The following is a 12,648-nucleotide window of genomic DNA, read 5'->3' on the forward strand; positions in this document are numbered from 1 at the left end:
TAATCTGTTCCTTTTTAAGAGGATAAAATATCCTCTTAAAAGGTATACAGAAGAGGGGAAAACATTTCCTCAGATATGTATTTCTTTGCCCAGTTTCTGGATTGGGAAGGGAGAAGGGAACAAGCAGAGAACACATTTCCTCTCGATGAACTTATGTATTAAACAGTCCTCTGATCATAGGATAAAAGAAAAAGGACTGAAATTGTTTGATGAGAAAAAGTGGTGCTCCCTTTAAAGAATTATGTTTGAACACACCCAGACAGACATTAACATTCTGCAGGCAGAAGAATACAAGCATATATAAGTAAAGGTTTGTGAACAACATAAATTTCATAGATCTCTTTCTTTAGAAACCCTCAATTCAAATGGTTTTTTACACCACTTTTCACATTTAAAGTAAAAAAGGAGAAAATAATCCTTAAACTAAGTGCAAGTAACATCCTGACTAACTTCATACCCCAAACTCTTCCACATTCAGCATTGATTCTAAACCACAAAACCAACTTAACATGTAACACCTTACACCTTTTAGCAAAACTGGCAAATAATTTTCTAGTATCAACAATTTGTAATTTCAGACAGCTTGTTTATTTTGCTAAGATTTCAACAAACCACTTGAATTTTTCAAGTTAAACCATGTTTCATAATTTCAAATATTTTGTAACACAGCTCTTAAGAGGAAAATTAATCTCTCAACGAAATTTAATTAACTGGTCGACCTACAAAGTGATAAGGAATTGATGCAACTGAATTTCACTAGTTTAAGTGTTTAAGATTAAAATGTAATGAAACATTTTGTACAAAGGACATTCTCAACTATGAAAACATAGTAAGTTTAAAGATATTTTATTTTTAAATAATCCATTTAATAAAACATGCTTGATAACCAAGAAAACCTTTGATTCTGTATAAATGGAATTACAATCTACCTTAGTCAATTCTTGGTTATAAGTAGTAACAGAAAATCAGACTTTTTTTTTTTTTTTTGAATCTAGCAACTTTATAAAAGGTGACATCTGTACCAAATGTGTATAAAAAAAATCGCTTTGCAAAATCACCTTTTTTGTTGTTATTTTTCACCCTCAAAAAAATATCCCGAGAGATCAAAGTTTAGGTCAATACCGCTTACCAAACTCTCCACATGCTTTCCTTTTATCCCCTCAAACAGGCAGAGAGATATTAGTCTTCTCTGAGCTGGGGGTGACTGTGAAGAGTCCACAGCTATCTGGCCATTCTTCTTAGTAGTTATTGTTAGAATACAATAGAATTTAAAGCTGGAAGGAACCCCAGTAATTAGTTCAGAGATGGTTTAGTTGGTTTTGAGTCCCACAGACTGGTAGTGGTTGCCTGCAGTGTTGTGCTGACAAAAAGTAATCTGTGACTCCATCTGGCTTTATTGGTGAAGTGTGCAAGTAAGTCACATGCACCACAAATCTCAAGCCAAACCTAGTCAAGTTCTAAATAGTTCAGAGAGCTACTGCATTTTAGGAGCAGAGTCCCCTAACTCTCACTTACCATAAGACAAGATAATTCTAAAATCTGACTCTGTCCTTCCACTGCCAACCTACATTCCCTGACATCCATTTTCAGATACATCTTTAAAAAGTTATGTTTCCAAATACAATATATGCTGGTCTGACCAAGAGAAACTACATCTAGCCTCAAGGAATACAAAACATGCTTCAGTTTGGGTAATACACTTTTAAAGGATTTGTACCTAAAAATGACAAATGTTGTTTCCACTCCCTGCATCACCAGAGCCAGTTACACACACTCATAATTATCATGTCACACTAGTTTGCGTCCATCTCCCGGTCCAGTCCCCCCACCCTTTCAATGATCTATCATGGTTAAAAACAATTCTTTAGAAATGAGTAGAATAAAATATTCTTTAAAATCAAGAAACGTGACAAATTTGGTCCTTTACATCTGGAATAATCATTAAGAACCCACCCTACTCCCAACAACAAGATTACATTTTCTAAAATACTCTACTACTATTTACAACGGCAACATCAAAAAACAGAGACTATACCAGATCTCTAAAATAAGGACCTCTATGAACAGGGTGTTTCATCTGTTGTATAGAATATAGAGGGAAATAAGTCCTTTTTTTTAGATAAAAGATTTCCACACAGAAAAGATACCGTAAATATCTACTTATAACCATCTAAGTTTTAACCTGAGGATTGCCACTCAGCCAAAACAGTGACAACAACAATAAAATATAATTAACCTTAGACCCCTAAGATTCAATCTGAGGAATGGTAATATGAACTGCTTCCTCTCCCCTCCATCTTTCAAAACCGATAGAACAGACAACTAAGTTTAGCCAATGTTATGACAGGTAAATCCTTAAATCTTTGATTATTAACAAAAGATCTCCTTTTCCAAACAGGCCTTTTATGTTATTATCTTACAGACCAAAATGTAAGATACTGTACTTTGATACCATTTCCTGTAAAGGCAGTAATTAAAATTTGATAGTTTGGAGGATAGGCTGTGAGTCTAAGTTATAGCTTAATGTAAAGAAATCCCAATTTTCTAAGAGTAAATAGATCCAACAACTGAAAGAGACACAATTTAACTTCAGTCTTCTTACCATCACCCTGCATGTCTGAAGTCCATAGTGTCAGATTATCACGTAACAACTGCATGATAAGTGTAGAGTCCTTATAGCTTTCTTCACTCAGCGTGTCCAGTTCTGCAATTGCATCATCAAAAGCTGCTTTTGCCAACCTACAAGAATTCATATAAATGTATTATAAAAATAAACAAGTCCAAAATAAACTAAACAAGCCCAGAAACAGATTTTAGAAATGATGTAAGTTAAATTTCAGTCTTTTCTTTAGTTATCACTACTAGACACTATTAGACGCTGAATGCTTGGGTTTAGGCACTGAAACAGGTGTAACTACCGAAACTCCTTTCTTAGTTTTGCAATCCAGCAACTGTGGAACTAGTGAAACTTTTGTTAGAGTTCCACTTATTACTATGTTTTTGACAGTCAGACCTAATCCCATCCAAGCCACCATCAAAATATATGCATATGAAAGGTATTTCCAAATTCTAGTCAGTTTAATTTTATTTAATAAAGTTTTAATGCGAAAGAAAAATTTCTGGGACAGTATCTCACAATTCAATAAAATTTAATGTTAACAGAGCAAGAAAGAAAAAACCCACAAAAATGTGATCATATAAGCCATTTACTACAGTTAAGAAACAAAATTCACCTTTACTTTTTGAGTACTGTGTACTATGTACACCAAGTGATGCTGGGAACAGGTAGGAAAAAGAGCAAAGAGACATAATATGAGTCCACAATGAACTTTTTAAAAACACATAAAAATAGAGGGAGTGACATAAACAGCTACTATAAAATAAAGATGAAGTGCCAACCTAGAGAAAGTACTTCAGGGACCCAAGAGGGTGAGCAAATTAGGAAGTCATATTTGAACTTATCTTAATGGGTAGAAAGAGAGCACAAATGGCACACTTCACATTAAAGCAAAAGCTCGGGAAGGACTGAAGCTGAAGCTGTGTGCAACAGCTGGACTAGAGAACAGCAACGAAGAGTCAACCAATACTATCCCTGAACAGCCACAGCTTCTGCAGTTAAGAGATATTACCTGCTTGGACACACTCAACTAGCCATTTAGAAAGCTTTTAGATGAATTAATATTGATTTTTCATTCAAAAGAATCCACCTGACAGCTGGAAAATCTCTTCTTTCAGGGAATATCTGATTCCTACATACCCAAGAACACTGAGGTTACTTTGTAACACTTACTCCTATTGTATGATGTATCTAAAATAGGCAAATTCATAGACAAGAGTATCAGAAAATCAGGCAGAGGTGTATATAGTGTTCTTGTTTAGTGGTAAGTTTATTTCAGGTGATGAATAAGTTTTAGAAATAGATGCAACAGACAGTATCATGGGTGTACTTAATGTCTACCCACTGCAGTACTCTTGCCTGGAGAATCCCGTGGACAAAGGAGCCTGGTGGGCTTCCCTGGTGGCTTAGCGGTAAACAATCTGCCTGCAGTGCAGGAGACCTGGGTTCAACCCCTGGGTTTCGAAGATCCCCTGGAGTAGGATATGACAACCCATTCCAATATTCTTGCCCGGAAAATTCCATCAACAGAGGAGCTACTGTCCATGGGGTCGCAGAGTCGGACACGATTCAGCACACATGCACACCCACTTAATGTCACTGAACTGCACATTTAAACACAGAATGATAAACTTCATGTCGTGTATACTTAAGAAATAAAAACCCACGTACATATATTCCTTAAATTTATGTATCAAAATTGGGAATAACCTAAAGTATAAATGGGGTAACACTTTTAAATACATCAATAAGATGGCAAACTTTATGACAGAAAATACAAAACAGTATGCATACTAAGAGCATAACTATATTGAACACGGTACAAAAACTGAAAGCTAATATACAAAAATGAAGACAATTCTATTATGAAAATCCCTCATTCCTTACTCCTACTCTGTAACAAGATTCTTTTCAATCAACAATCAAATTTTTCCTCATCGCATAATTATCCTAACTACTATCCTAGTGAACTGAAATAGGTCTGTCTTTGTATCATCCAAAACAGTTGTGTTAAAAGCCAAAATTCTTCATTACAGGGCCAGGCCAAGGAAGGCAGCCCCAGGAAACAAGACAGAAAAACAAGTAGCCATTTTTTTTTTGGTAACCTTTTTCACTTTCACAGTCAAGAGTTTTTTTTCTCTTTAGAGACTTACCTGCAGGCACGGTCGGGGGAATTAAGAATTTCATAGTAGAATACAGAAAAATTGAGAGCAAGACCTAAGCGGATGGGATGTGTTGGTGGAAGTTCTGTCATTGCAATATCACTAGCAGCTTTATAAGCCACTAGGCTGTTCTCCGCAGCCTCCTTCCTGTCATTCCCTGTGGCAAATTCAGCCAGATACCTGTGGTAGTCCCCTTTCCTAAAGCAAAACAAAACAAAGCACAACAAAAACAGAATTAGAATAATGCTTTTTAAAATAAGTTGTTAAAAATTTTTCTCTACTACATAAAATAAAGTTGTGATAAAAACATGAAACAACAGATGTATATACTTCAATAATTCAAAAACTCAGGAATGACTCAGCTTTCACATTGCCAAATATAAGCAAAATCCTAGGGAAATTAACTGAAAATGTTCAAAAATCAACAAATTTTATCACTCAATAGACTGGAATTAAACACAGAAAGTGGTTCCAAAGAACAGCACAACAGTTTGTTAATGAAATAAAAAAACAACTATATAAAATGTTAAGACTGAACTGTGTAATGCATTGCTTGTAGCTAGTGGGTATCCCTTACACAAACAAATGAATATATATACAGGTAACACAAAATCTAGTACATTTTTTACAGCAATCGTCTGTCATCTTAAATGCAGTAACAGTGATTATTCTTAGTAGTGAATCTGCAAATGAGTATTCAAAAACCAAGTCTTGAGAATCACTCCTCTTTTAACCATCCTTCCAACATTAAATAAAATGTTGAAAAATCTATATGAAAAATTGATGATTCTAAGATAGCCAACATTTAATCTGATTTATATCTTCCCTTCTAGTATAGAACCTACATTTTATAATAGAAAACCTTGGACTCGCCAGTGTTAGCTGCTGGAATGAGGTGTTTGTCCAGTACATCCAGAATGTCACAACAGATTAACTTTAGCTCAGTCTCAACCTGAAAAAAAAGAGTCAAAAATTATTTAAGAAATTACACAAATTATCACATTCTATCTCTGGTTTGGAGAAGAGAACCATGTTAAAGAGAACATATATATCCCTCTCCAAACCTCCTTTTCCACTCTTGATACAAAAGCAGAGAAAACCTGTCTTCGGTTTATGTAAAGTACTTCTTCCTACATGCCATCAGTTATGTGATGGGGGTAGGGGGAACAACTCACAGTTCAGCTATAGAATCACAGTTCAGCTATAGAAGTAAGACGGTGATTACTACTTACTGAATGCAACATATTAACTAGCTTTTTTTTTTTTAAACTAGCTTTTGTCTCCATTTACATAGGAAAACAAAGATCACTATATTTGACCAAAGATAACTAACTTAAAGAACTCAGAAGCAGAGTGAAAACTTGAACCCAAGTAGCCTGCATGGCTAGGCTCACAGTTTCTAAGGGATGGAATAAAAACTCAAAGCCAGGCATTTTGCCTCTGGGACTCATATTCCTTAACCACTATTATGCTCAACTGTAAACCACCTTACTGATAGATCCATAACCAGCTACGACATCAAAAGTCTACAGACTGAAGTAAACACTGCCACTTCTTTCAATTTGTTTATCATGGCAAAAACATGTACTAGCTCCACACATACATTCCCCTCTCAATTTTCTGTTACTACAATGTCTTCCCTGGTGGCTCAAATGGTAAAGAATCTGCCTACAATGCAAGAGTCCCAGGTTTGATCCCCGGGTCAGGAAGATCCCCTGGAGAAGGGAACTGAAACCCACTCCAGTATTCCTGCCTGGAGAATTCTGTGGACAGACGAGCCTTAAGGGCCACAGTCCATGCAGTCACAGAGTCAGACACAACTGAGCGAGTAATACTTTCACTCTTTCACAATGACATTGTTTAACCTTTCCAAATGCATTGTGTGCCCTCTGCAACCTTCTTTCCATTGTGAATAATTCTCCTACTCACTCTTCTATAATCTTGTACTGATTCTAAGTAAAACCAGCTCTCTCCTGAACGAACTACCTTCTTTATGGCTTTTCAAGTAGAGATAGATTGCTCTAAGAGGAGGATGATTTCTGAATTCTCTTAAGTCCTCACTGACTCAGGATGACTGTTCTAATACTCCAAACCCTTCCTCCCTTGGAAGCTCACCCATTATGTTTTAAAATATCAATTTCTGTCATCAACAGATCTCTGCAGGCCCTTCACCCACATTCACTGAGTATCTACAGCTTACCTCTCCAATTCCTGGTATCACACACCAAGGCATTATCATGTTCCTTTCAATGTAGTTCTCTTTGATCTCAACTCCATGACCTTTATTTGTGCACTCTTAACTGTGCTATTCTAGCCTGGAATTTTTAAGTTCCAATATTTTGCTACTGGATTACAACTTTTTTTTTCAGTTTCTTTACTCCTGTTATTTCTACTTAGAGACACATCAAGACCTCCACTCTCTTGACCCTTTCATCTTCTCCCAATTTATCACTTCCTCTCTTTGCTTCCTGCTTCCTTTCCTTCTTACCCCAAACCCCATAATCTAGCACACAGATTTCTCTCTTCAGCACTCTCAACCTCCTCATTTCCTCATCTCTCTGGAACACCAACCTGTCTACTGACAATCCATAATCTTTGTCCCAATGTGTTTGAAGGTAATGGTCACACTGGTACCAGCTCACCACCTTCTATGTGATCCCAGGTACATTAATCACTCAGAACACCCGTTTTTATTTAGAAACTAGAACAATATCTACTCTTTACAGAGTCGTTTAAACATTAAATACAGTAACTTGCACATGTATTTTGTAATTTAGAAATATCTCATGGAAGTCAGCAAATGCTGTTTCCCCTTTCCCTCTATCCACCAAATTCACTCCATGCTAACTTTGTGACAGTTTTTTTAATTCTTCTCACTGTACTTTTAAGAGTGTGTTTAGAATCAGTTTCTCAACACTCAACAGTGGGGGGCTACTCTATGCATAATAGGATGCTTAGCAGTAACCTCATCTAAAATGTCTCTACCAAATGTCTTCTGAGGAGCAAAGTCACTTCTGGTTTGAGAACCACTGCTCTAGATTAAACTTTCTTGATCAAAAGCCACAGCAAGAAAAACATTAAATATCAGCATATACCCACATATACTATCTGAGATAATAAATTTACCAATATCTGATGCCCTCTGAAATTTTCTATTATAAAAACAATGACTAGACCGATCTTCCATAAGGATATTAACTGTCTCATTTTTGTACCTGTATTACCTATCAACTGATGTATATAACAGGCACATGAATATTGGTTAAATTGTCAAGAATGGTAATTTCAAGTTACTCAATGAAGTATTTTGTAGTCACCACAATAGAAACAATGATTAAATTAGTTTTCTACTTGCATGGTGCTCTCTGCAGCTTTCAAGGAAAAACAAGTATTCTCCTCTCTCCTAAAATACTGTATAGCCTGTTAATTCTCAACCCATATGAGTAAAAGATGCAAATCCAGCAAAATATAAAATATACATTACACAGGTATACAACAATGTGTGTACCAGGCTATGGTCTAAACAGTCTAACACCTAAGACATCATTCTTTAAAGCTATCTAGGATATGACAAGATGTGTCTAGGATATGCAGGCCACCCTGCTCAGGCAGTGAAGAATCTGCCTGCAATGGAGGAGACCCAGGTTCAATCCCTGGGTTAAGAAGATTGTCTGGAGAAACGAATGGCAACCCACTCCAGTATTCTAGCCTGGAGAAGCCCATTGACAGAGGAGTCTGGTGGGCTACAGTCCGTGGGGTCGCAAAGGAGTGAGACACCACTGAGCAACTCGAACACTAAGATGTAACAATCTCACCATTTGCCGATATTCCCGAATCATCTTTAGCTTGTCCTCGCCTCCCTTGTTCTCCTCTTTCTGCTCAATGCTGCTGATTATTCTCCAGGAAGCTCTTCTAGCGCCAATCACATTTTTATATGCAACAGATAGGAGGTTTCTTTCTTCAACTGTCAACTCCACATCCATCCCTGCTACTTTCTTCATTGACTCCACCATTTCTGTAAGTGAAAAGTAAAATCAGACCTTACAAAACAAAGTTTTGTTAAAACATCCCTATCACAGAAAATCTTTTTTCTGTCAAGCTAATGTAAAACAAAAGACAAATTTTTTAGCAAAATAACTTTCACAATCATCAAACTAGCATGAGCAAAAAAACTAAAAAACATGTAAAAGACAAAGTAAATTAAGAGCCCAGAACAAGAGGATCTAGAATATAAATTGTATGGAACCAAGCTGACTTCATATAGTACCAAGTATAATTTAGTATGGCTTGGAGGCATCTCTCTCATGTAAGTAAGAGAATTAGGCATGCATACCTACCCATTTCCTAGTAAAAGTAATTCAGCTGGCCATTTAGGACAAAAGTTTTAAATTTACAGGCTCTAAAATGCATTTTTCAAAAAAAGTGATAGAAAATGCATTTTTTCTCAAATTATTTCCCAACTAAATAATACTGAATTCCTACCCCCCCCCAAAAAAAAGTCATGAGAGCAAAGGGCATTCATTCATACAGCAAACATATAGTTAGCATTTTTGTTAGTCACAAACTTCTCTCTGGATTTTCCAATCCTTCCTCCTCTAGAAGGGCACTGTACACCTCCTAATTCATTCATTCATTTGGGTGGTTCTTACTTGTTACCACTAGATGGCGAGCAAACAAAGAGGCCCAGATAAACCTTGGGAGATTTTGAGTACAGGAAAAAGAAAAGTAATCAAATGCATGTGAATGCAAAGGAAAAACCAAAATCCCCTCAAGAAACACTAACTGAAAGAAAAAAAAAAACACTAACTGAACAAATTAATTAATGAAGGGACTTCCCTAGTGGTCCACTGGATAAGACTCTGCTCCCAATGCAGGGGGCCCGGGTTTGATCCTTCATCAGGAAACTAAGATCGGCATGGGCAAAGAAATAAATACAAAGAAATGTTGCAAAGAAGTAAACAAATATATTAATGAAAACTATGGTTTTGAAATGACTAAATGTCATTATTACCATGTGACTCTCCAACTTTACGGAGTAAGAACTTTTGGTAATGACATCCAAGGATCTGCATTTTACAAGCATCCTTAGTATGCACTGTATGCATAATACATAATAATTATATGATGAAGATGGTGGCTTTATGAAACACTGCTTAATGATATGCTAAATTATGTGTAATCCCATGAAATGATGTTTCCAAAAATTATATTTCCAGAAAGTATATCAGGAAGTTAATACAGGGAGTTAATATCAGGAAGTTAATACAAATATTAAGATGGTATGATCTCTAGAAAACAGCGCAGTAATTTCTTACAGAAACTACTTACACCGTAAAACTATACACATGTCCAGAGCAACTTTATTCATCATATTCAAAAGGTGAAAACAACCCCAATGTCCATCCATACAATGGAATAGTACTCAAGAATAAAAAACAAACTACTGATACAAGTAACAGCATGGATGAACTTTTTTTTTTTTTGGATGAACTTTAAAAAACACCATGCTAACTGAAAAAAGCCAGATCTAAATGGACTATGATTCCACTTAAATCAAGTTAGAGAAAAAACTGTGAAACTATAAAAATAGAGAGGAAGTGGCTATATCAAGACATGGGGGTGAAGTGAGGGGCTGATGAGCAAAGGAGTGCAAAGGAAATTTGGGGGAAACAATTGTTCTATGGTGGTTACACAATTGATCACATTTACTAAAACAATTTTATGTGTCAAGTAGTATATTATAAAACCTTACATCAATGCAGCTGAATTTTTAAGGCGATTCTGAAGCTTTAAAAAAATATTAGAGCATATATGGTAATAAGACCATTAATTCATTTGTCGGAGCCTGAGAGCATTCATTTGAAACATGCAATTTTTTTTTTTAACCATAGCCATGGAAAAAAATACTGGCAGTGTTTAGGAGTAAAGAGGGTATCATTTCAAGCTCACTGCCACACTAGTTCTCAAAAACTAACAAACATGCCTAAAAAATGAAACAGTAATTCACCTAAGTTGCTACCAACAAAGCAATTTAAAAAGTAACCTAGGGTGCTCGCTTCAGCGGCACATATACTAAAATTGGAACAATACAGAGAAGATTAGCATGGCCCCTGTGCAAGGATGACACCCAAATTCATGAAGCGTTCCATATTTTTTTTTCATTTTTTCATAGTAAAACAGTTAATATCTTTGGAATTCAAAAAAAAAAAAAAGTAACCTAGGGCTAAGGTAAAGGTAAAAGCTAAGGTTACTAGGTAAGGAATCCACCTGCCAACGTAGGAGACACTGGTTAGATCCCGTGTGCCCCAACTATTGAGCGTGTGCTCTAGAGCCGGGGAGCCACAGCTGCCAAGCCCTCTCACTGCAACTACTGAAGGCCGAGCGCCCTAGAGCCCATGCTCTGCAGCAAGGGAAGTCACCAAAATGAGAAGCCCAAGCACCACAAACCAGAGTAGCTCCTTCTCCCTGCAACTAGAGAAAAGCCTATGCAGCAACGAAGACCCAGAACAGCCAAATATATATAAATTTTTAAATAAAATTAAATAAAAAGTAGCCTAGGTACACCAACAAAGGACCATAATTCTTTTAAATTACAGAGCTTTACAACATGATATATGGAAAAACATTACTCAAATATCTAAAAATTGGGATTCCCTGGTTAACTCAGCAGTAAAGAACCCACCTGCAATGCAGGAGATGCAGGTTCAATCCCTGGGCTGGGAAGATTCCCCTGGAGAAGGAAATAGCAACCCACTCCAGTATTCTTGCCTGGAAAATTCCAAGGACAGAGGACCTTGGTGGGCTACAGTCCATGAGTTCGCAGAGAGTTGGACATGACTGAGCAACTAAACAACTACATACATCTATGCCACACTTTATCCGTTCAGTTAATGTATTTTTGTACACTGACTTCCCACTTTTTAGCTATTATGAATAACGTTCCTATAAACATTCATGTAAGAATGCACACAAGTCTTTTGAATATATACTTAAAGACTGAAACTATAGATAGGGTCAGCAAGTGAGGATGATTCTAATTTCTCCATAATCTCACCAACACTTGTTTCCTTTTTTTTTAAGTCGTCCTAGTGGGCATCAAGAGGTATCTCAGATTTTGATCCGCATTTCCTTGATGGCTAATGATGCTGGTATCTTTTCACATGCGAACTGGCGGTGTGTGCATGCTCTGGAAAACATCCATGCGATGCTTTGCCAGTTTTTGAGTTACCTGCCTCTTAATTACTGAGTTTAAAAGCAGGGAATTCCCTGGTGGTCCAGTGGTTAAGACTCCAAGCTCCCAATGCAGGGGGCCAGGGCTCAATCCCTGGTCAGGTAACCAGATCCCACATGCTGCAACAACAAAAAAAAAAAAAAAACACCCCACATGCCACAACTAAGACCCAGGGCAGTTAAATACATTAAAAAAAAAAATTTTTTTTTTTTTTTTTAAAAACAGCCGTTACTTTTTATAAGCCCAACACTACTTTGCCCTCAGCTCTTTGCCCTCAGAAGCGTCTCCATCCCAGGAGGTAAGCCTAAGGGCAGCAGGAGTAAGAGGAAAGAGCTTCACGCCACTGCTAGAAGCCTTACAACCAGTGCTTTGCACCAATTTGTGCAAACTATGACTACAGTGAAATTCTCATGTCACTGGTGTCATCCTTAACACCTTTTAACATCCTCAGCATCCATTTAACACCAGCAATAGAAACATAATCCTAACTACAATACACCCCCACCAAACCATGTGAAAACCCTATTTATCCAAAATTCTAGACTAGTCACACCCTTAAAACTTCCAACAGCAGAGGATTAACACCAGTTGTATTCACATAAACTTCTCAAACACAATTAGTATTTCATGACATCACC

The 12,648-nt window shown here is 36.7% G+C and overlaps 1 protein-coding gene and 1 non-coding gene across 3 annotated transcripts in view; one reads left to right on the plus strand and one right to left on the minus strand.

The window, feature by feature from the left end:
- Positions 1 to 12,648, minus strand: part of YWHAE (tyrosine 3-monooxygenase/tryptophan 5-monooxygenase activation protein epsilon) — a 35,426-nt gene that overhangs the window by 2,763 nt on the left and 20,015 nt on the right. For both annotated transcript variants that reach the window (XM_043903327.1, XM_043903326.1), the window contains exons 2-5: positions 8,595 to 8,794; positions 5,625 to 5,731; positions 4,771 to 4,977; positions 2,603 to 2,739 (exon numbers count right to left, since the gene is read on the minus strand). In XM_043903327.1, coding sequence (XP_043759262.1) covers positions 2,603 to 2,739; positions 4,771 to 4,977; positions 5,625 to 5,731; positions 8,595 to 8,794 — 651 coding nt within the window. The remainder of the gene's footprint in view (positions 1 to 2,602; positions 2,740 to 4,770; positions 4,978 to 5,624; positions 5,732 to 8,594; positions 8,795 to 12,648) is intronic.
- Positions 10,828 to 10,934, plus strand: LOC122695774. The gene has a single exon (XR_006341528.1). It is a non-coding gene; the product is annotated as a U6 spliceosomal RNA (small nuclear RNA).

This window comes from Cervus elaphus, chromosome 5 (assembly GCF_910594005.1).
Source record: "Cervus elaphus chromosome 5, mCerEla1.1, whole genome shotgun sequence".
NCBI lineage: Eukaryota > Metazoa > Chordata > Mammalia > Artiodactyla > Cervidae > Cervus > Cervus elaphus.